The sequence below is a fragment of the Macaca fascicularis genome, chromosome 11 (assembly GCF_037993035.2).
Source record: "Macaca fascicularis isolate 582-1 chromosome 11, T2T-MFA8v1.1".
Taxonomy (NCBI): domain Eukaryota; kingdom Metazoa; phylum Chordata; class Mammalia; order Primates; family Cercopithecidae; genus Macaca; species Macaca fascicularis.
Genome location: NC_088385.1, coordinates 128038978 through 128063003, shown reverse-complemented (window position 1 = coordinate 128063003; position 24026 = coordinate 128038978). Strand labels below are relative to the sequence as shown.

At 50.8% G+C, this 24026-nt stretch overlaps 2 protein-coding genes across 6 annotated transcripts in view; one reads left to right on the top strand and one right to left on the bottom strand.

Annotated features, from left to right (window-relative positions):
- The first annotated feature begins 1790 nt into the window (after nt 1–1790).
- C11H12orf43 (chromosome 11 C12orf43 homolog) lies at nt 1791–16347 on the top strand. Of its 4 annotated transcripts, none has more exons than XM_005572422.5 (6): nt 1791–1948; nt 7051–7093; nt 7275–7373; nt 12429–12502; nt 13697–13787; nt 14293–16347. In XM_005572422.5, the coding sequence occupies exons 1-6, from the start codon at nt 1804–1806 to the stop codon at nt 14642–14644; spliced, it is 804 nt and encodes a 267-aa protein (XP_005572479.3). In that variant the 5' UTR covers nt 1791–1803; the 3' UTR covers nt 14645–16347. The 4 variants fall into 4 exon arrangements, with proteins under 4 accessions (XP_005572479.3, XP_005572478.3, XP_073864183.1 ...); XM_005572421.5 differs by having other exon boundaries at nt 14290–15362; XM_074008082.1 differs by lacking the exon at nt 1791–1948 and adding an exon at nt 5404–5821 and having other exon boundaries at nt 14293–15362.
- The window catches only part of HNF1A (HNF1 homeobox A), a 24161-nt gene continuing 16412 nt past the window's right edge, over nt 16278–24026 (bottom strand). Inside the window, exons 5-10 of one of the 2 annotated variants that reach the window (XM_045366089.2) lie at nt 22689–22840; nt 22358–22559; nt 21436–21627; nt 19730–19851; nt 19492–19636; nt 16278–17726 (exon numbers count right to left, since the gene is read on the bottom strand). In XM_045366089.2, the coding sequence (XP_045222024.1) occupies nt 17599–17726; nt 19492–19636; nt 19730–19851; nt 21436–21627; nt 22358–22559; nt 22689–22840 (941 nt within the window). In that variant the 3' untranslated portion in view covers nt 16278–17598. Of the gene's footprint in view, nt 17727–19491; nt 19852–21435; nt 21628–22357; nt 22560–22688; nt 22841–24026 lie in introns of both variants that reach the window. The other variant, XM_045366088.3, reaches the window with a different exon arrangement.

Below are 24026 nucleotides of genomic sequence, written 5' to 3'. Positions count from 1 at the left end.
TTGTAGATGGCAGCTTCTCACTGAGTCTTCACATGGTGGAAGGAGCAAAGGTGTCTCTGAGGTCTCTTTTATGAGGGCCTTGATCCAGTTCATGAGGGCTCAGGCCCCATTACGTAATTGAAAGATTCTCCCTGGGGCCTGAAAGCTTAAGAGAATGAACAACTCCTCCCTCCTCGGGTTCAGTCCCAAAGCACAAGGCCACTTGTGCTAGCAGCATGCATCAGCAAGACATCAGAAGCAGGAAGAGAGCTGGCTGGAAGACACGTACCCCCTGAGGACAGAGAGAGAGGCCGTCCGGGTACTGCGTAGCAGTCACGTCAGACTGAGACACTTCCTGTTTACAGGAGACTCTAAAACCCCTGCCCCGTCCTCATGTAGTGCAGACGCCATTTTAAGCCTCAGCCCACCTGCACACAGGTGCTCATTAAAAGAGTGTGTTGCCCCACACTGCCTCGTGTTGTGTGTTGGCACACTCTCAGGGTTCAAACCAATACGAGACCCTTTCACTAATTACTTCCCAAAGGTCCCACCTCCTAATACCATCACCTTGGGAGTGAGGACTTTTTGGAAGTTATCAGTATCAAAATGGAGTCACTTATGTCAAACCCTAACAAATGCCTGTCACAGAAATTATCTCAACAAGTTCCTCAGGCCAGGCGCAGTGGCTCACGCCTGTAATCCCAGCACTTTGGGAGGCCGAGGCGGGTGGACCATGAGGTCAGGAGATTGAGACCATCCTGGCTAACATGGTGAAACCCCGTCTCTACTAAAAATACAAAAAAATTAGCCAGGCATGGTGGCATGCGCCTGTAGTCCCAGCTACTCGGGAGGTTGAGGCAGGAGAATGGCGTGAAGCCAGGAGGCAGAGCTTGCAGTGAGCCGAGATCATGCCACTGCACTCCAGCCTGGGCGACTGAGCAAGACTCCGTCTCAAAAAAAAAAAAAAAGTTCCTCAAAACCACAGTATTATAGATAAGCCACTTGCACAAGGATATGTGCCTAATAGTGGGTGTCTCCACAATAAGCTAACACTAGCACCTGCAACAGGCTCCTGTAATCAATGGTACTTGTTTCAAAGAAGCTTATGTGGACTTTTTCTTTGTCTTTTCTCCTTGCCACAACCTCTTTTAATGTGCCTATAGTCCACGATAGCATGCATATCTCAAATTGCAATTTCTTGCAATTCTTGACAAAATGCTTTATTTTGGAGAGTCAGTCTCTCTGTTGTTTATTTTAGGGTGCCAATTTTAACATATGAATTTTGGAGGAATACAAACATTCAGACCATATCAGTCACCTTCCTCTTTTTTGAAATAGAAAAGCTCAAGGCCAGAGAGTTTATTTTAGTAAAATTTTGACATACCTGTCTTCAAAGATAAAACATGAAACAGCATTCCACAGACAAAAATAAAGTGATTTTGTTCATCCCCAGCTCTCTAAGGTGTTTCTTAGGCCCAGCTGGACTGGGAAATTACTAGAATAAATGACATTGAATCAAAACCTGAGAACTAATCCTGGTTCTGTCATTAGCTCCTTAGGAGATTCCCTTCCCCTCTGGAAATCTCTTCATCAAGAAAAGATTGGAGAAGTTAATCTCTTAGGCCCTTCTAGCTCTTGCGTTTGAGAACCGCCCACCTCCCCATTCCCACATGGTATCCCCAACCCAGTACAGTTCAAGGCCATTGGCAGTCCGAGTCTTGGAACTACAATCCCCACAATGCCTCGCGCCTCTCCTCTCACGTGAGGTCGTGCGGGAGGGCTGATAACGGCGGTGTTCTCCACAATCCTTTGCGGTGGTTCAAGATGGCGGCGCCCAGTGGCAATATGAGCGATTCGGAAAGCAGCAGCAGCAGTAGCGATGCGGAGGAGCTGGAGCGGTGCCGCGAGGCGGCAATGCCGGCCTGGGGTTTGGAGCAACGCCCGCATGGGGCAGTAAAGCCAAGAGCCGGTAGGGTACTATGTCTGGGGAGACTGGCTGAGGGGCGTGGGATCTTCCCCTGGAGCCTGAGAGGATGAATGGTGAGGAGGGAGTCACTGGGACTCGACCTTCCTTCCCCGAGAGAGCTCCAGGGACTGGATGTAGTGCTGATTGAAAGCATGGGCAGGTGCAGTAGGGAGGGTATTTCGTTTTCCCAGTCGGGGAAACTGAGGTACCCAAATGTCTTTTGATTCTGCTTCCTTGGGTCTGCCCTCACTGCCCCACACTGGGAAGGCCGCCCTCTCTTCGAGATGACTGCAACAGCCCCCTCCCGGTATTCTCGCACCCAGCCTTTCCCCACCTCCAACACATCATTCTCCCACCCTTGAGGTTGCCAAGAGCAGTGCTCAGCACATCACTCTGACAGTGACTCCCTAGTCCCCTGGGAATAAATACAGAACCCCTGAACATCAAGGGGCCTAATTCAAGAACGCAAGGGTTCTTGAATCTGGAATGAAAAAATGTTGCATCTTTGCTTTCCATTCTCCTCTGACTGAACTGTATAGTCTCTTTCCATCATGCAAGCACTAAGCCACAGCAGTTCTGGCAATACCGTTACTTTATCCCAACAGAAGTCACAGATTTTCGTATCTCATTACGATCTTTGCAGATACAGATATCAATATATCATTTTATTGATAATAAGATAGATATTGGGAAAAAGTCATTTACACTCATCCCTGATTTAAAATGTGCCACTCTAATTTTAAGACCCATCTCTAGATCTAAGATGTAAGAAGAGCATATATCACAAGTTTGGTTGTTTACTATCATGATAATTAAATTTCAGTATCATTGGTTTTCTTTGTAATCCTATATGTTGCATTTCATGCATTTAAAACATTACTCTGAGAAGAGAACCAGGCTTCACCAGGCTGTTAGAGAAGGCTATGGCAAAGCAAGGTTAAGAACCGCTGCATTTGTTTAAAAGGACTTACAAGCCCTTTGGTGATCCATTTATTGCCTTCCTCTCCCTTCCTTCCCTCCTGCCATACTGCACTTCCTGTAGGTAGCTTCCAGATCATAGTCTGCTCCCCTCACCCCCTAGTACCATAACCACAGTTTTCTCTGCAAGTTTCCATCTCACTCATTAGCAGTGGGAACTTGAGCAAAGTACTTAAATCTCACTGTACCTAAATTTCCTCAAATTACAGTGTGGGTAGTGGTAGTACCCACCCCATAAGGTTGAGAAGTAACTGAGATAATGCAATCTACAGTGCTTGGCACATCTTAAAGGCCCAATACATGGTGGCAAATATGTGGTTGGTCTTTCCACATGGACTGCTTTCCTCCTCCTGCCTAATTCTTGCTCTTTTTTTTTTTTTTCAAGACTGGGTCTCAGTCTGTTACCCAGGCTGACACAATCATGGGTCACTGCAACCTCGACCTCCCCCTGCTCAGATGATCCTCCCACCTCAGCCTCCCAAGTAGCTGGGACTACAGATGTGTAGTCCCAGGTACTTTTTTAATTTTCTGTAGAGATGGGGTTTTGCCATGTTGCCCAGGCTGGTCTCAAACTCCTGGGCTCAAGTGATTCTCCCTTCTCGACCTTCAAAGTGCTGAGATTACAGGTGTGTGAGCCCCTGTGCTTCTAGTTTTTTTTTTTTTTTTGAGATGGAGTTTCACTCTCGTTGCCCAGGCTAGAGTGCAGTGGCACGATCTCAGCTCACTGCAACCTCTGCCTCCTGGATTCAGGTGATTCTCTTGCCTCAGCCTCCCTAGCAACTGGAATTACAGGCACCTGCCACCATGCCCAGCTAATTTTTTGTATTTTTAGTACAGACAGGGTTAAACTATGTTGGCCAGCTGGTCTCGAACTCCTGACCTCAGGCAATCCACCCGCCTCGGCCTCCCAAAATGCTGGGATTACAGGTGGGAGCCACTGCACCTGGTCTTTATTCATTTATTTATTTATTTATTTATTTTTGAGATGGAGTCTTGCTCTGTTACCAAGGCTGGAGCGCAATGGCACAGTCTTGGCTCCCTGCAACCTCTGCCTCCCAGGCTCAAGCAATTCTCCTGCGTCAGCCTCCTGAGTAGCTGGGATTACAGGCACCTGCCACCAGGCCCAGCTAATTTTTTTTGTATTTTTATTAGAGACAGGGTTTCACCATGTTGGCCAGGCTGGTCTCGAACTTATGACCTCGGGTGATCCGCCCACCTTGGCCTCCCAAAGTGCTGGGATTACAGGCATAAGCCACCGCATCCAGCCTAGATTACATTCTTGAGTGTGTCTGGTCATAGCCACCAGGAGTTGAGAATTTACTTTTTGCCCCTGTTCTAAACACTTTGTTGTCTGTTTTTATCTTCCCAGCAATGCCACAAAAGGGTATATTAGCCCCATTTTACAGAAAACTGATGCTCATAATGGTGAAATAACTTGGCCAAGGTTGTCCACTTTGTAAGTGGCAGAGCCAGGCATAAATCCAGGCCTACCTGACTCCAAGTCCATGCTCTTCATTGCTGCTGTGCCACTCTGCCATGGACAAGTGTCTATTGTGGTCAGAACTCCCACCCTTTGGTCCATGACTATGTGGAAATATAGGTCACTATTTTATTTATGTAACCTCTAGAGACAGCTCTTAAATCCAGTGATGAACTGGTCACTCAAACCACTTTAATTTTAGGGTAGCGTATACTTTGATTTATTTTTCCAACAATTAATTCAAACCAAGATACTATGGCAGGATCCGGGGATACAAAGATAAAAAGAGGCAGACCATATATTCAAGTAGCTTACAAATCCAGGAAAGAGATGGGCATGGAAACAGTGTCTCCAACACTACCTCCAGAAGGTTGGTGATCGTATTCCTATTTTATAGATGAGAAAACAAAGACTGAGGGAGATAAAGTGACTTGCCCAGCATCACACAGCTTGGTGGCACAGCCAGGACTCAACTGAACTGTCTCCCTCTGCAATAACTGTTTCTGTTCGCTGATGGTACCTCACCTTCATCACACTGTAGTCATGATGGAAGAGATGCTCTTCTTCCGTGTGATTATGTGCTGAAGACGAAAGACCAGGTCTTTAAAGACTGTCCATCCAGGCCCCCACATTACCCACCTCCAGGAGCATGGGGCATGTTCAGCATTCTGTGTTGTGCTCTGGGGTACAGTGGCATAGACCACAAGGTACTAGGACACAGATGCCACGTGTATAGGTGATGACATAAACACAGCAGTGCCCCCATGGAGCAGTTTCATACACCATGGCCCTCCACTGGGCCCGGAGCTACCAACTGTCCACTTTGTTCAGTTGGCCCCTTAAATATACAAGCATGTTTTATCTTGTTAGTTAAGTCAGAAACCTCAGAGCTAACTTTCACTCGTTTCTCGCGCCCTGTAGTCAGTCTGTCAGTGAATCCTATTGACTCCATCTATTTATTTATTTATTTATTTATTTATTTATTTATTTATTTATTTTAGATGGAGTCTCACTCTGTCGCCAGGCTGGAGTGCAGTGGCATGATCTCGGCTCACTGCAACCTCCACCTCCTGGGTTCAAGTGATTCTTCTGCCTCAGCCTCCCAAGTAGCTGGGACTACAGGTGTGCACGACCACACCCAGCTAATTTTTATATTTTTAGTAGAAATGGGGTTTCACCATGTTGGCCAGGATGGTCTCAATCTCTTGACCTCGTGATCTAGTCGCCTCGGCCTCCCAAAGTGCTGGGATTATAGACGTGAGCCGCCGTGCCCGGCCTTGACTCCATCTTAAAAGTGTATCTATCTGGAGTCTAGCCACTTCTCACCACCTCAATTACTGCAGCAGACTCCGTGTTCCTGCCTTTGCCCCAACAGTCTCGCGCCACACAGCAGCCAGAGATGCTCTGTCAAAACCCAGGTCAGTTTATGTCCTTCCTCTGCTCAGCTCCAGAGCTCCTCCTCCTCAAAGCCCAGGTCCTCCCATTGGCCCACGTCAGGGCCCTTCATGATCTGGCTCCCCCTGAGTTCTCCATCTCTGCTGCTCTCGGTTTACTGGGTGAGCTCTGGTCACACTGACCTCCTTGCTGGTTCTAAACACACAGGCAGGCTCCAGTCTCAGGGCCTTTGCAGATGCTTTCCCTCTGCCTGGAAGGCCGTGTCCCACATGCCCACTTGGTTCACTCTCTCTCCTCTCTCAAATCTCTGTTCAAATGTTACCTTGTCAATGAAGCCCTCTCTGCCCACCTTTATATAACAATCCCCAGCCCAGCACTCCCCACCTCCCTCCCCTGTTTCTATTTTTTTCCATACACTTACCATTATCCAAATTTACATGTTGTTTATGTATGTGTGTTTATCATCTCTCTCTACCAACTAGAATGTAAGCTCCATGCAGACAGTGATATTCGAGTAAGTTGCTCAGCAATGACAACACCTGGTTAATAAAAGGCGTTCAGTATCTGGTTTGAGGGAATGACCGAAAGGCCAGGCAACCCCACTATTTTGGCTTGAAAAATGTGATCCACAGACGAGCCATCTTCTCTCTCTTCCCCTGCACTTAGCACACAGCCAGGCAGGCATTAAATTGTGCAGTCAAATCACACTTAGACCTGCCTGTTCAGCATAGCGTGGTGGTTAAGAGGGGGCTCAGGAGTCAGATGGCCTGGGCTCTCAGCCCAACTCTGTCACTTAGGTATTTGACTCTGGCCGAGTTATTTTACATCTCTTCTGCAAAATGGGATAATGGTAGCCCCTCCGATCGGGTTGTTGGGAAGATTCACTGAGTTATGTGTGTTATATATATTTTAGGTTACATATATAACTTTTAAGTTTTATGTATAGATAACTAAGTTATATATATAACTATTTTAAGTTACATAACTAAGTTATATATATAACTATATAAAATGTACTTACATAAAATATGTAACTGTAATTATATACATATATAACTAAATTATATATGTAACTATTTTAAGTTATGGGTATATAACTTTTAAGTTATATATAGATATATATATGAGTTACATATGTATGTGTATATATGAGTTATATGTATTTTAAGCTGCTGAAAATAGTGCCTGGCACGCGTTTGTTGTTGCTGTCATTGTTTCCTCTATAAATGCCCCAATTTTTGTTTTTCCACAGGTGCTGCAAATAACCAGTTGTCAACCTCCCAACCGAGCCTCAGGTACTATGCACTTTGGGTTCAAGTTTCACTTATTCATGCAACAAATACTGATCCCCTGCGTGTGCCAGATGCTAGACTACACACCTGGCATTTCCAGGTGAACAAGACAGACATGGTCCCTGTGCTCATGGGGACAGCTTCTGAGCGGGCAGGAAGTGAGGTCTCTTTGTGTGTGTCGTAGGCATAAGGTGGATGAGCATGAACAAGATGGCAACGAGCTTCAGACCACCCCTGAATTCCGAGCCCACGTAGCCAAGAAGCTGGGAGCCCTGCTGGACAGGTAAATAAAGGTGGAGTTTCTCCTCTCCTGCCCTTGTTAATACAAATAGCAATGGCTCACATTGGCTGGGAGCTCACGGTGTCCAAGCAGACACGGTGGCAGGCACCTGGCATATGTCACCTCCCTGCATTCATAAACAACATTATCATGTGGGTCCTGCTGTTACCTTTATTCTCCAGGTGAGGAAACAGGCTGTCAGCAAGGAGATATGTTGGCTTAAAGTCACATCATCGTCATAGCTACCATTTATTGAGCAACTGTTTGTGGCCATGCTCTGTACTAAGTGCTTGATGTCCATTTTCTCATTTAATCCTTGTTATGACCCTAAGAGGTAGGGACTCTTATCATTCCCACTGTACAGATGGGTAACTGAGGCTCAGAGAGGCAAAGTCATTTGCCCAGGGGACACTGCTACTAAGTGACAATTCAGGATTCAGAACCCGGGAGGGAGCAGAATTGGGCCTCAAACCCAAATTTGTCTGACTCCAAGCCCACGTTTTTTTGTGTTTTGTTTTTTGAGATGGAGTCTCGCTCTGTCGCCCATGCTGGAGTGCAGTGGCGCCCGATCTTGGCTCACTGCAGCCTCCACCTCCTGGGTTCAAGCGATTCTCAAGCCTCAGCCTCCCGAGTAGCTGAGATTACAGGCACCCACCGCCACACCAGGCTAATTTTTGAATTTTTAGTAGAGATGGGGTTACACCATGTTGGCTAGGCTGATCTCAAACTCCTGACCTCAAGTGATTCGCCCACCTTGGCCTCCCAAAGTACTGGGATTACAGGTGTGAGCCACTGTGCCTGGCCAAGCCCATGTTCTTAACCCCTGCATTATCCTGCAACCATGAGAGTAAGAGAGGAACATCGAGAAGCTCATTCCTGCCACAAGAGGGCAAGGAAGGGCCATGTTCCTATTTCTTGGGTGCCTTCTGGGTGCAAGGCACAGGGCCCGGTCTCTATCTTACATTCTCAACACAGGTTGATCACCCAGTTGGTAAGGATACAGGTTGGCATTCTTAAAGTAGGTGTCAAGGAATACAACCTGTTTGAGTCCATATGGGCTGCTATAACAAAATAACATAAACTGGGTAGCTTGTAAACAAAATAAATGGATTTCTCACATTTTAGAGGCTGAGAAGTCCAAGATCAAGGCACCAACAGATTCAGCATCTGGGGAGAGCCCTCTTCCCAGTACAGATGGCGCCTTTCCACTGCGTCCTCACATAGTGGAATGGGCGAGGGGTCTCTCTCAGGCCTTTTTTATAGGAGCACCAATTTCATTCATGAAGGCTCCATCCTCACGACCTAATCACCTCTCAAAGGCCCCCATCTCCTAAACTTAATACCCTGGGTTGAGGATTTCTTTTTTTCTTTTCTTTTTTTGGAGACAGAGTCTCCCTCTGGAGCACAGTGGCGCAATCTCGGCTCACGGCAACCCCCACTTCCTGGGTTCAAGTGATTTTCATGCCTCAGCCTCCTGAGTAGCTGGGATTACAGGTGCGCGCCCACCACGCTTGGCTAATTTTTTGTATTTTTTCTATTTTTAGTAGGAATGGGTTTTCATCATGTTGGCCAGGCTGGTCTCGAACTCCTGATTTCAAGTGATCCAGCCGGCTTGGCCCCCCAAAGTGCTGGGATTACAGGTGTGAGCCTCTGTGCCCAGCTGGGGTGAGGATTTCACCATAAGAATTTGGGGAGGACACAAACATTTGGATTCTAGCACTAGCCCAAAGCGTGGCTCTAGAAAAAAGGAGGTCCAACAGCAAAGAAGTGTGAGAAACACTGCAATCTACATACCTCCACGTGTCCTTGCAGACTGCAAGCCATAGTAGTATATTCAAGGCTCTGAGAATTCCCGTAGTGAAGAGACCTGTGTAACTGTTTAGCCCAGCATTTTCCAAACTTGTTTAGCCACAGTGCCTTTGTTTCATGGAAGACTAGTCAACAACCTATGGAACGGGTCTTGAGATACACTGGGCTAGATCCGTTCCTGACTGGCAGAGCCCTGGCAGGGTTCTGAAAGGGAGATGAGGCAGGATTTGGGGCTATTGCCATTCCAGTCGAAGTAGATATCAAAAAGGACAAAGAGCCTTCCCAAAGTGGGAACCAGCTATTCTCCTGAGACAGAATAATGGGCCTGAGCCCTGCAGCCTAAACCCCACAGGGTTCCCCTCAATTGGAGAATGTAGGGGAGGTGTTTAGGAAGGCAGCTGCATTTCAGCCTATGGGAGCACAGTTTTTCTTTGTGACTCTGGCTTCAGGCTGAACAGGGCCTGCTTGGCATTGCTCTGAGCCACAGAGATGTTTCTGCAGTAGAAATGCCAGCCAGCCATGGTTAGAATATCCCCTGCAGCGTTTTCATGTTTCTCCCAAGAAATCTAAATGATACCTTAGGCTAGGCGTGGCGGCTCATGCCTCTAATCCCAGCACTTTCAGAGGCCAAAGCAGGCGGATTATTTGAGGACAGGAGTTGGAGAACAGCCTGGCCAACATGGAGAGACCCCATCTCTACTACAAATACAAAAATTAGCCGTTCATGGTGGCGTACACCTGTTATCCCAGCTACTTGAGAGGCTGAGGTAGGAGAATTGCTTGAACCCAGGATGCAGAGGTTGCAGTGAGCTGAGATCATGCCACTGCACTCCAGCCTGGGTAACAGAGCGAGACCCCATCTCAAAAAAAAAAAAAAAAAAAGATGTAAATGATACTGCATTTGGTCCCTTGTGTTAAGTCAGTGTCTCTCAACCTTGGCGCTGTTGACATCTTTGACTAGCATTTGTCGTGGGGGTCTATCCTTCCCATTATAGGATGTTTACCAACATCCCTGGCTTCTACCTACTTGATGATAGTAGTACTCACGCCACCAGCTGTGACATCCAAAAATGTCGCCAGACATTGCCAAATGCTCCTGGTGGCCACCATGGAACCACTGTGTGGGGTCAAGAACAGGTGCCTGAGTGGCATCATCTCTACTCCCTCTCCCCAGGTTGCTTTTCCTGAACAGGACTTGGGGGGCGCCTTTGGCATATAGGAAGGGAGGTTAGAGAAAGCACCCAGGGCATTGGTGCGTCTGCCTTGAGGGCATTGCTGAGGGCCTTGTTCTCTGTGGTGCACAGTGACATCTCCATCTGCACTCGCCAGAGACATGCTTCCGGCCTTGTGCCTCTAGAGAAATGTGGTTTATTTTTATGTTAGAGATCCTGTGAAGGCCGAAGCTTTTCTTGATGACAGTCATTATCTGCATCATCATCATAGCTACCATTTACTGAGCAGGTATTTGTGGCCAGGCCGTGTGCCACAAGTGCTTGATATCCATTTTCCCCTTCAATCCTTGTGACAACCTTAAGAGGTAGGGACCTTCATCGTTCCCACTGCACAGGTGGATAACAGAGGCTCAGAGATATAAAGTTGTTCACTTAAGGGACACAGCTAATAAGTGATAAAACCAGGATTCAAAACTCAGGTCTCTGAAGTCTGAATGAGGTCCATGAATTGGATCAATTTCCATTTCCTGGTTGTGATACTGTGCTATAGTGAGGCACAATGTTACCATTGCGAGAAAATGGGTGCAGGGTCTGTGGAACCTCTGCATTATTTGTTGCTACTGCATGTCTACAATTATCTCCAACTTTTTTAATTAAAAAAAAAAATGTAGCCAGGCACGGTGGCTCCGCCTGTAATTCCAGCACTTTGGGAAGCCGAGGTGGGTAGATCACAAGGTCAGGAGATCGAGACCATCCTGGTTAACACGGTGAAACCCCATCTCTACTAAATACAAAAAATTAGCCGGTGTGGTGGCGGGTGCCTGTAGTCCCAGCTACTCGGGAGGCTGAGGCAGGAGAATGGCATGAACCTGGGAGGCGGAGCTTGCAGTGAGCCGAGATCGTGCCACTGCCCTCTAGCCTGGGAGACAGAGTGAAGACTCTGTATCAAAAAAAAAAAAAAAAAAAATTTAAAACAGGTCTGCTCTGCCCCAGAAGCTGTCCTCTGAACCAGTTTTCTAGATTGGTCATATTTCACTTTTCATGCTTGCTGCTAGGAAGCTCAGAGCAAAATGTATGCCCTCTCTCTAACAAATGGGTAGGACTTCCTTTTTGTTTTTTGTTTTTTTTTTTTTTGAGACGGAGTCTCGCTCTGTTGCCCAGGCTGGAGTGCAGTGGCCGGATCTCAGCTCACTGCAAGCTCCACCTCCCGGGTTCACGCCATTCTCCTGCCTCAGCCTCCCGAGTAGCTGGGACTACAGGTGCCCGCCACCTCGCCCGGCTAGTTTTTTTTTTTTTTTTTTGTATTTTTTAGTAGAGACGGGGTTTCACCGTGTTAGCCAGGATGGTCTCGATATCCTGACCTCGTGATCCGCCTGTCTCGGCCTCCCAAAGTGCTGGGATTACAGGCTTGAGCCACCGCGCCCGGCCGGGTAGGACTTCTTAACCACACTTCTAGGTCTTTCTGTTCTTCTTGCGCTTATATCTCTTTGCCCTATTTAAAATTGCTTTCTTTTTTTTTTTTTTGGAGACGGAGTCTCGCTCTGTCGCCCAGGCTGGAGTGCAGTGGCCGGATCTCAGCTCACTGCAAGCTCCGCCTCCCGGGTCTACGCCATTCTCCTGCCTCAGCCTCCCGAGTAGCTGGGACTACAGGCGCCCGCCACCTTGCCCGGCTAGTTTTTTGTATTTTTTAGTAGAGACGGGGTTTCACTGTGTTAGCCAGGATGGTCTCGATCTCCTGACCTCGTGATCCACCCGTCTCGGCCTCCCAAAGTGCTGGGATTACAGGCTTGAGCCACCGCGCCCGGCCTCATTTTGTTTTACTATGTCTTTAAAACTTCTTCAACACTTGCTGGAATAAAGTGGGCTTTAAACAAATGAAGCACTGCAGTTTGAGTGGCAGAGGCTGGTCAGCATATTATAATCAGACCATCAACCCTCTTACTATGCCAGCATGCTTTCTGCTTTTGCATTTTTTATCACATACTCTATCCCCTCCACTTCAAAAAGAATTTTTTTTAATTGTTTTTGTTGTTATCCAAAAATCTTATCTTAAATCAACCATCTCCTCTCCCCTTAGCTTCATTACCATCTCAGAAGCAGCAAAGGAGCCTACAAAAGCTAAGGTACAGAAAGTCGCTTCAGAGGATGATGGTGAGTGGTTATACTTAATAGAAGCTATCATTTATTAAGCACCTAATGTGTGTCTGCAGCTGGGCAAAACAGTTTTGGTATATTCTTTTTGGATAGGGCCTTGCTCTGCCTGGAGTGCAATGGAGCGATTATAGCTCAGTGCAGCCTCAACCTCCCAGACCCAAGCTATCCTCCCACATCAGCTTCCTGAGTAGCTGGGACCATAGACACATACCACCAACCCTGGCGAATTATTTTTTTTTTCAGAGACAGGATCTCGCTGTGTTGCCCAGGCTAGTCTTGAACTCCTGGCCTCAAACGATCTGCCCACCTTGGCCTTCCAAAGTCCTGGGACTACAGGCATGCACCACCACACCTGGCTAATTTTTGTATTTTTTGTAGAGACAGGGTTTGGCCATGTTGCCCAGGCTGGTCTTGAACTCCTGGCCTCAAGCTATCCTCCCACCTCAGACTCCCAAAGTACTGGCGTTACAGGCATGAGCCTACTGCACCATTCTTTCATCCGCTCAGCCCTGTGGTGAGGCAGGTGTTATGATGAGACCCCATTTACAGACGAGGCGACTGAGGCCCTGAGAAACAAAGTCATTTGCCTGAGGTGGCCTCATCTGTGTCACCCCGAGCAGCAGCACTTTACTGCTGCCCTCCACAGCCTTGCCCATCTGCGTCTGTCCTGTATCAACACATTTGCCACTTTGAAGGCTGCCTTAGGTCAGGAGCTCAAGTGCTGACTTCCAGAAGCCTCTGAGGGCTTGCTGAGCTGATGTGGCTGCTGGCTTCCGCTCCAGCACACCCTCCACTGGCTCCATCAGGCATCAGCATGACTCTTGGCAGATGCAGAATCACTTTGTAGTTAGGCGACTGATTCCCGGGTCTTTGCCTCTGGACCAGGAGCTCCTGAGGGCAGAGGTGGGGCAGCCTCAGCACCTGGCACCTGGGAAGAGGGGTTGGCATCTGGTGGTGCTGACTCTTCCCCTTTGTTTTTTTTTGTTGTTGTTATTCGTTTGGGTTTTTCTTGTTATTCTTTTTTAAATTTTTTTAATTTGTGTCTTTTTTAAATTTTTATTTCTCTTATTTTTTCTTTTTGTTCCTTTTTTAAATTTTTTTCTTGTTTCTTTTCTTGTTTACCTTTTTTGTTTCTCATCTTTCTTTTTGTTTCGTTTTGTTTTCGTTTGACTCTGCCCGTTTGAATCTTAGGTTTCCGCCTTTTCTTCACGTCTGTCCCTGGAGGCTGTGAGAAGGAAGAGTCTCCCCAACCCCGCCGAAAGCGACAGCCCTCCAGCTCCAGGTGAGAACTCACACCTCTCCTCACGTCCCATCCTTTTTCCTCCTCTTCTGTCTTGGTGAATAGCCAAGCAGACTCCAGGCAGGACCAGGCCGAGGCATCGGCCCTGTCGGGCAGCCGGATACCTCGTGCTCTCAGTGGGAGGGAAAGCCCTCTTAGTGACGGCTTTGGATGTTTACTGCTTTTGAGCACCCATCTTGGGCCAGACACCTCACTTGATCCTAGTTGCCTCCTGGGACATCCCTGGGAGGCCTGGACTCTGTTAAGATCCCCGTTTTCTAGATGATACTGACGGTCAGAGGGGTTAAGTCACTTAAGGAGGTCACAAGGCTGCTACGCCCAGACGCCAGTATTGGAAGCCAGGTTGGCCCCACTCCCAAGCCTGAACTCGCTACCGGCCTCCCTCTGTGGCTGCCTCCTGGTGACGTGGACCAAAGGAGGACCGCGAGAGGCGGCTCTGGGGCTGTGTCCTGACTCCAGCTAACGCAGGGTGCCCTCGTTGCAGCAGTGAGGACAGTGATGAGGAGTGGCGGCGGTGCCGGGAGGCAGCTGTGTCGGCGTCCGACATCCTGCAGGAGTCAGCCATCCACAGCCCTGGCACGGTGGAGAAGGAGGTAAAGAAGACAAGGAAGCTGAAAAAGAAAGCCAAGAAGGTGGCCGGCGTCGACTCGGCTGTAGCCACCCCCACCCCCAGCCCCACCAGCACAGCCACAGTCCAGAAGCAGAAGTCAGGTGAGCTCAACGGGGACCAGGTGTCGCTTAGGACTCAAAAGAAGAAAAAGAAGAAAAAGGCAAAGAAGGCCAGCGAGGCCTCTCCATTCCCACCAGCAAAGAGTGCCACAGCTGTGCCTGCAAATTGAACCCAGCCATGGGCACAGGGCTCAGCTGGCTCCAAGGACAAGGTGCCCCCCTGGGGACAAGGCATTTCCAGGCCCCACCTCCCTCTCCAAGTTCAAGGACTGGGCTGGCAAACCCAGACTGCCCATGAGACCCTGATGGTGATGAGGGCTTGCCTGAGAGTTGAGCCAAAAAAGTGGCTGTAGGGTGAGAAGCCCAAGCAAGGCCTGCCCCTCTGTGCTCCCATGGAGGGCTGGGGGCAGGGGGTGGGGGGGAGGCCTATGGTTCCAGAACATTCCATGGCCTCAGGAAAAAAGGAGCCTTCCAGTTATTTGAGACTAGTGGCCAAGTGGTGAAACCTCCACCTCCCTAGAACTGTCTGAGGTGGGCAGGGGAAGGGAGACCTTCCCCACCACCTCTTTAGCCTGGTATGAGAAACAGTTTTTAGAAAATGAGAGAAGGGATCCCCAAGAGGCCAAGGCCCAGAGAAAGTTTGGTTCTTCTCTCCTTAGCCCCTATAGACTTCACGGAATTATCTGAAAAAGGAGAGCTTTTTCACCCCTGGCTTTCTAGAATTTTCTTTGTCTGCATTTGTGAATATACCACACATGATGGTGTCTCTGAGCCGACCAGATTATGGAAACTCAATTGTCAGAGGACCCAAAACAAAACTTAGAGTGATTTGGGTATTGCCTGTCAATGCTGAACCTTGAGACGTTTTAAATACAACACAAATCTCTATACTCCCAGGATTTGTGCATTCACCCCACCCAAGACTTCAGGAAGTGTCACAGCACTCGTGGACTAGGTGTCATGTGACAAAGGCATTCTGCAAGAAGTAGAAGCTTGTGACTGGGTGCAGTGGCTCACGCCTATAATCCCAGCACTTTGGGAGGCCAAGAAGGGTGGATCATTTGAGGCCAGGAATTTGAGACAAGCCTGGCCAACATGGCGAGACCCCGTCTCTACTAAAAATACAAAAATTAGCTGAGCATGTTGGCACACGCCCGTAATCCCAGCTACTCAGGAGGCTGAGGCGGGAGAATCACTTGAACCCAGGAGGTAGAGGTTGCAGTGAGCCGAGATTGCGCCACTGCACTCCAGCCTAGGCAACAGAGTGAGACTCTATCTCAACAACAACAAAAAAAAGTAGAAGCTCGTGGCCAGGCACGGTGGCTCATACCTGTAATCCCAGCACTTTGGGAGGCCGAGGCAGGTGGATCACTTGAGCCGAGTTCCAGACCAGCCTGGGCAACATGGTGAAACCTCGTCTCTATAAAAAAAAAAAAAAATACAAAAATTAGTTGGGCATGGTAGTGAGCGCCTGTGGTCCCAGCTGCTTGTGAGGCTGAGGTGGGAGGATCCCTTGAGCCCAGGGGGTCAAGGCTGCAGTGAGCCATATAATGCCACTGCAGTCCAGCCTGGGTGACAGTGAGACCCTGTCTCCAAAACGAAATTGTTTTTTAAAGTAGAAGCTTGAGGTTAAGATGAAATCTGGCTTCGTCATTCGAGTCTCAGCAGAGCCAGAAAAGCAGAGACGTGGGGTGTGAGAGCGTGAGTGCGGGAGCCCCTCTCCTCTTCGCAGACCCCGGGCCTGCCCCAGCCTCCCTCTGCCTGCCCAAACCCCGTCTGAATGATTTGTGGACAAGCAAGAAATTACCACCGCATTTCTCCTTGACTTTACTAAAAGTTAAATAAACGTGCCGCTCACCCGAGCTGGCTACAAGCTGCAGGGGTGCTGGGTCACCCCAGGCCTTTTCCTGAATCCCAGGGTGGAGGCGGTGCACTGAGGGCCAGGTGCTCAGCAGCAGGCCCAGGGATGTGGGACCATGCTTGCCCTGGGTTCACAGGCTCCTTTGTCCCTCCTGGCAGTGCTCAGGACCTCGGACTCCTCAGGGTGGCTACGAACTGCCCTCAGCCAGCCAGACCCCCAGGATTCTATTAGTCCTGTCCACAGAGGTAGCTCCTGTGCCCTGGGGTCACCTCTTTCTTCTGGGCACCTCAGCTTGGCCAGCCGCTTGGGCCTTGCTCAGCTGCTCGGGCCTTGCTGCCTTCTGAGCTCAGCTACTCCTGCCCCAAATAAGGGCAGGGTCTGCAGGGCCCTCGAGACAGGAGCTGCCCCACCAGGACCTAGACTTGGCATGGGTTGCGAGGCTCCCACAGGAATAAGGACAACTTCCCAACCCTGAAGCAGCCTTCCCAGTAGAGGCAGGAGGCCAGGCTGGCCTCAGAGGCGTGATGCTCTTGGGAACAAATACCCGGGAAAGCTGGAGGTCACGGGGCCTGGGAGAGGGAATCGCTGGGGACAGGGGAAGCCAGGAGAGCCCCGCCTGCCTTCCCTGTTAGCTTCGGCCTCCCTGGGCTCGGGCATTGGAGCCCCAAGCTCTGGCACAGAGTAGCCCCCCAGGAAATGCCTGTGTGAGTAGGTGATCGGGTCAGTACAAGTGGCATGTGGGTCACTAGCTGGAAGGAGTTGGGGCAGGATGGAGTGGCCCAGTGGGTGCATTGGTGACCGAACAAGGCCACGCTGATCCAGGGCCTCTCAGAGCTCAGCAGGTCACAGCTACCCAGGCTTGTTTCCTGAGAAGTGTGGCTGCCAGTGTGGTGTAGCGGTCCCGGGGCTCTCCACAGGCCCAGGCTGGGGGTGCCCAAGTCATAGGCCGCCCCCTTCTGTTCCAAGTAAGCAGCTTGTGTCCCACACAGCAGGGAGAGTCCCTCCTCCAGTCCCTCTGCCAGGAACAGGCTTTGCTCCTAGCTCTCCATGGCCCCCTCTTGTGCAACCCAAGCAGCCCTCCATGGGTTGGGGCGCCTCAGAGCCCTCTGTTTCTGATGCATCAGAGCAGAGTGGGGAGCGAGGCACAGCTGTCCAGGAAGGGCCACAGGAGCTCAGCAGGCTCAGGTCCTTCAGGCAGGGCTGGCTGCTGCCCTCATCACCCCCCAGGCAGGCAGTACAGGCCCCAGGGCCCAGGTGCCGTGGTTACTGGGAGGAAGAGGCCATCTGCGTGGAGATGAAGGTCTCAATGACGCTGTGGTTGGACGGCAGCAGGTGGCTGTGGCCGTTGCTGGAGTCTGAGCTCTGGTACAGCACCAGGCTGCTGGAGGACACTGCGGAGGCAAACGAGGCTGCTGACCACCCACCAGGCACCCACACCCACCCCACCTGCCCGTCCCGAGGGGTACTTGGGATGAGGAGGCAGAGCCACACCTCCTGGATCACAGCAGATAACAGGAACCCCAAAGTCACACCTCTACCCTCGGTTCTTAACAAGGGGAGCCTGCCAGCCAGGGTCCGGGGCCGCCCAGGGAGTGGCCTCAGTACATCTTAGTGGGAACGCTGGAGAAGCCCCGGTGAGATGCCGGGGTACGTAGTTGTACGTGTTGGTTTGGCTAGGCTGAGCCAAACGCTAATCTAGGCGCTGCTGTGAATGCAGGTGCTCTGTAGATGTGGTTAATGCCACAATCAGTTGACTTTGAGTGAAGGAGGTTACCCTGAAAATATGGGTGGGCCTTCTCCATCAGTGGAAGGCCGTAAGAGCAAAAACCAGTTTCCCAGAGAAGAAGGAATTCTGCCTCAAGGCTGCAGAATTCACTCCCCGGAGTTGCCAGCAACAGATTTCAGGCCTGCCAGCCCCTGCAGACACGCGCCAAGTCCTTCAGGTAAATGCATCGGTTCTGTGTTCCTGGAGAACCCTGACTGATGGCCATGGTTAAGAGAATGGGCTTTGAGGTTGGACCTGGGTTCGAGTCCTGGCCCTGCCATCTGGTAGCTGTGGGAGATGAGGCAAGTCCCTCCCCTCCTTAAGTGTCCACTTTCTCATCCGTAAAATGGGGGTGATCATGCAGACGCCTCACGGGGTGAATGCCAGGACATAGAATGGCCTCGGTGGCTGTCACGACAGCTGCCAGGGCCGGGTCCAGGAACCTTATAGAAAGGGGGCAGCTTGCAAAAAGACAGGCTGCAAAGCCCAGCCACCTGACTCCAAAGTGCCCACTCCTGATAATGACATCATAGATTACAAACTCAGGTGACCACCCCACCGCCAGGGGTCATTGGAGCCAATGTGAGTGGATGCAGTGAGGCCTGGTGAGCTGTTATATGGGAGTATGAATTTTTCCAATTTCCCAAAAGATGCCAGAAATCCAGATTTCTATGTGAAAATTCCTGATTTTGGCCGGGCGCGGTGGCTCAAGCCTGTAATCCCAGCACTTTGGGAGGCCGAGACGGGCGGATCACGAGGTCAGGAGATCGAGACCATCCTGGCTAACACGGTGAAACCCCGTCTCTACTAAAAATACAAAAAACTAGCCGGGCGTGGTGGCGGGCGCCTGTAGTCCCAGCTACTCGGAGGCTGAGGCAGGAGAATGGCGTGAACCCGGGAGGCGGAGCTTGCAGTGAGCCGAGATCGCGCCACTGCACTCCAGCCTGGGTGACACAGCGCGAGACTCCGTCTCAAAAAAAAAAAAAAAAAAAAAAAGAAAATTCCTGATTTTGAAATGTTAGCAACAAATTCAAAGAATGTTCAACCCTGAGCCAAGCCAAACCAGACACGCGCAAGAGTTGCTTCTGGCTCACAGACCTGCTCCTTATCATGACTTCATCTTTTTCCTCAATCCAGCCCCTGAGATGTTCTTGCAAGGTGAACCCTGTCTTCCTGGGGTCACCTGTGCCTCTTGGGCTTCATGGGCACACAGGCCATGTCTGGGAGGCGGGGAACCCCACCCAACCCCCCATGCCTGCCAGTGCTTCCCCACATGGCCTAGGCCTGCTGCATGCACAGCCCCACAGTGACAGGACAGCAACAAAAGGGGTGGGACCAACATGGAAGGGGTCGGAGATAGTAAGGGAGGGGGCGGAGCCAGGGCCTCTCACCCGTGGGGCTGGCGCTGAGCCGGTGGGCTGGCTGCAGGTGCTGGATGCCTGCTGGGTCCTGGCTGGGGACGTGGAGGGTGGTGGCCTGAGAGGCCGGCGTGTGAAGCCCGGACTCACTGGAGGCCTCAGTGTCTGAGGTGAAGACCTGGGGGAGCAGAGCAGCCTCCTGAGTCCCGGGGATGTGGGGGTGAGGGGCTCTGTCACAGGCCAAGGGAGGGCCAGCAGGCCTGGACCTTACCTGCTTGGTGGGCGTGAGGCTGGCCAGGGCGCTCAGGTTGGTGGTGTCAGTGATGAGCATAGTCTGCGGGAGCAGGCCCGTGTGGGTGTACTGGGCCACCTCGGGCTTGTGGCTGTAGAGGGCTGGCCGCAGGGGAGAGAGGGGCAGACGTGGCAGACGTGCCTGACAGCCCCCGTCCCAGGCCTCAGGACCGGGGAAAGGGGGCCATGGAGCCTGCTGAACAACCAGACTGGGCAGCAATTGGAGATCCAGGACTGATTTTCAAAACTGGGGGCTCCAGATAGAGGGACAGACCCTTTCCCCATCACAGGGAACTGCTCAGCTGGGATTGATGCAGGGGAGCCTGGAGGAGGCCAGAAACCAACTCCAGCTTGTGTCACCTGGAGACAGCAGGTATGAAAGGGAACGGGAGGCGTGGGTGCAGGGCTACTGTACTAAGCACAGGTGCTACGTACTAAGCGCAGGTGCTACTGTACTAAATGCAGGTGCTATGTACTAAGCACAAGTGCCATGTACTAAGCACAGGTGCTACTGTACTAAACTCGGGTGCCGTGTACTAAGTTCAGGTGGCCCCTGTCAAAGAGCAAGGCAGAGGACAGCAGTACCTCCATCTCCAGGCCACCTCTCCAAATAAAACCCCATGTTTTGCCTACAGCACCTCCCCCCACCCTGCAGGAGACACACAGACCCCACAAGAGACACACAGACGCTAGGAAAACTCACATAAACCACATATTCTCACAGTGACTCAGACAAAAACGTAGCACACACACACACATTCTCAACCACGTACACACAGAGACATATACAGACCCAAAATCTCTTAACCCAGTCCCAAATTCCAAAAAAGTCTGAAACCAAAAGATTTCCTTAAGATTGGCACTAGAGCTCATTTGGTGGCAAAACCCAGCCTGAACCTGACATGAGGTTATGAGTGTTTGAACTGCCTTGTGGAAATCCTACTTTGGCTGCATAGCAGTGCTTTGATCACAGTGGGCTATCTCAAACTCTGCTAGGAGTGTTATGTGATAGCTGGCATATCCACCAAATTACCTTTCTTTCTTTTTTTTTTTTTTTTTTTTTTTTTTGGCAGAGTCTCACTCTGTTGCCCAGGCTGGAGTGCAGTGGCACAATCTCAGCTCACTGCAACCTCCACCTCCCGGGTTCAAGCGATTCTCCTGCCTCAGCCTCCCAAGTAGCTGGGACTACAGGCACGTGCCTCCATGCCTGGCTAATTTTTGTACTTTTAGTAGAGACGGGGTTTCACCGTGTTGGCCAGGCTGGCCTCGAACTCCTGACCTCAAGTGAGCCGCCCACCTCGGCCTCCCAAAGTGCTGGGATTACAGCTGTGAGCCACCACACCTGGCCCCAGATTACCTTTCTAAAATCTGAATAGATTTTAGAAATTCACATGGCCCTAAGAGTTTCACAGAAACAGAGGCACGCACACACAAACGCATGCACAACTGACACACACCTAGACATGCACTAGGGATCTGCTCACACAAGCAGTCATGTGCACACACACAGATACGTGCATTCACATGGGAACACACTGTGGCCTGCAGACACCCTCAATCACGGAAACACACTTGTCCTGGAGACACACTCAGACTGCAGCGCCTGCCAGGCACCCCCTTCCCCTGCATCCATTGACAGCCAACCTCTATCATCATCTCCGCCTGTGCGGGGCACAGGGTGCTCACCATGGGGGCTCTGCAGCTGGGCCATGGTGGCCATGAAGGGGCTCTGGGTCACATGGCTCTGCACAGGCGGCATGAGCGGCTGCTGGTAGGAAGGGTGCAGCGGCTGGGAGAACTGGACGGGCTGCAGGGTGGTCAGGCTGCTGCCCATGCTGTTGATGACCGGCACACTCTGTGCCTGCGTGGAGGCCAGGCCTGGAGTGGAAGGGGCGGGAATCAGCTGGGCCCCCCAGTTACATCCCATCACCCCCCAAGACCTCCCAAGGGCACCACCTCTCCTTCCCAGAGCCCGTGGTTTGGAGGAGGGGGCAGGGTGGTCAGGAAACAGCCCTCCACTGGGACCTGCCACTAATTTAAGTGGCTCTGGCAAGTCATTCCCCCTCTTTGAGCCTTTAGCTCCTTATCTAGGCTAGTGGGAGAGGCAGGCAGTGACTTGTTCAAAAGTCGTCAAACTGAGGTTCCCTGGAGCCCTGGGGTTCCACAGCAGTGCAAAGGCCCTGGGGTTAGCTCTCTGCTCCCCTCTCCTAGCAGCTCCCTATCTATCTTATGTACTGGGCTTCTGCATCATTGTACCTACAAATAAAGGCTTTCTGGGCTTAATTTTTCTTCATAAAACAAAAAACTTAGAAAACATCAGTCCCCCTTACCCTGCTGTAATTTGCCCATAGACCCTTCACCTTCTGAGGTACCACAGAATTGATGTATTATGCTTAGTGCCTGCCTCCCTGCTTCAGTTGCTGAGGTTTTGGTCTGTTTGGTTCACCCAGGTATCACTGATGTAGCACAGTGCCTGCTCCAGAGTAGGCACTGGAGAAATACGTTGTATGAATGAATGAATGAGTCCCAGTGGCTCTTCCAGCTCCTGGATTCTGCAGTTGCCCCATAAGCCTCCCACCCAGGTGCCCACCCATCCCCTCCAGCTTACCGATGACCAGGGTGGAGGCACCTGTGTTGGTGAACGTAGGACCCAGGGAGGCAGGCTCACCAGGCCCGATGGTCATGACCCCAGGAAGTGAGGCCATGATGAGGTTCTGGGGCTGCTGGTTGAGGCCTGGGGATGTCTGCTCCAAACTGTGCAGTGCCGTCAGGGTGCTGACAGGGGGAAGGGGGCCCCCAGCTGCTGAGACCTACGAGGGGAAGCCAAGGTGAGTCGGGGGTGGGGGCGGGGTCCCAACAGGGCCTCCCTGGGGACTGTTCCAGAATCTCCCTGCCAAGGAAAGATGAGGTTGGGTTTTCCCTACAGGCAGGACGCTCACCAGCTTGGCTTCTGTACTCAGCAGGCTGTGGCTGGGCTCCAGGCCCGTGGGGGACACTTGGTGCAGGGGTGTAGACACTGTCACTAAGGGGCCGCCACTGCTTGAGGGCACTTCTGAAGTCTCACTGGTCGCCGGCTGTCCATAGCGCACACCTGGAGAGGGAAGCAGTGTCCTGCCTCAGCACCCCACTTCCCAGCCCTCCCCTGCCTCCATAGCCCTCATCGCTTCAAACTCCATTGGTCTGCTTAGGCCAGCTGCCTGTCGGCCTTTATGCAGCCAGCAAATCTGCCTGTGTTTCTACCTTTTGCCAAGCCCTGGGTTAGCTGCTCCCAGTTCCTTGAAGGCTGGGACTGCATTTATTAGCTCCATTCCCCGCCACTGCCTAGTGGTATACCCAACATGCAGTAGGTGCTCAGTGGAAGACAACTGAATTGAATTTAACTGAATTTAGTTGAGTTGAAATGAATTGAATTGATACAATCTGAAATGAATGAATTGAATGGAATTAACCCAAATCAACTTAGGTTGAGTTGAGTGGAATGATATGAAGTGGAGTGGATGGTATGGAGTAGTATAGATTGAATTGAGTGGAATGAGTGGGATCAAGTGGAATGGGTACCATAAAGGGTGGAGAGGATGGGTGGGAAGGAATAGAATGGAGTGGAATGGTGTAGGGTGGAGTGGATGGAATGGTGAGGAATAGTGTGGAGTGGAGTGGAATGAATGGAGTCGTGTGGACAGAGTGGAGTGGAATGGTATGGTATGGAGTGGAGTGAGTGGGTTGGAGTGGAGTGGATGGAGCAGAGTGGAATGGATGAAGTATGGAGTCATGTGGGGTGAACAGTGGATGGGACAGATAGAATAAAATGGTATGGAGTGGAGAGGAGTGGAGAAAAGAGTGGGTAGACTGGATGGAGTCACATGGGTGGAGTGGATGGAGTGGAGTGGATGGAATGGGTGGAGTGAAGTGGATGGAGCACAGGTAAATGAAGTAGAGGGAGTGGAGTAGATGGAGTTGAGTGAGTGGAGTGGATGGAGTGGAGTTGAATGGAATGGATGGAGTAAGTGGATGGAATAGAGTATGGAGTGGATGGAGTAGAGTTGAATGTAATAGATGGAGTGCAGTGAATGCAGCGGGGTATGGAGTCGATGGAGTGGAGTTGAATGTAGTGAGTGGGATGAAGTTGGATGGAATGGATGGAGTGGAATGAATGGAGTGGAGTTGAATGTAGTAGATGGGATGAAGTTGGATGGAATGGATGGAGTGGAGTGGATAGAGTAGAGCTGAATGTAGTAGAGTAGGGTGGATGGAGTGGAGTTGAATGTAGAGGATGGGAT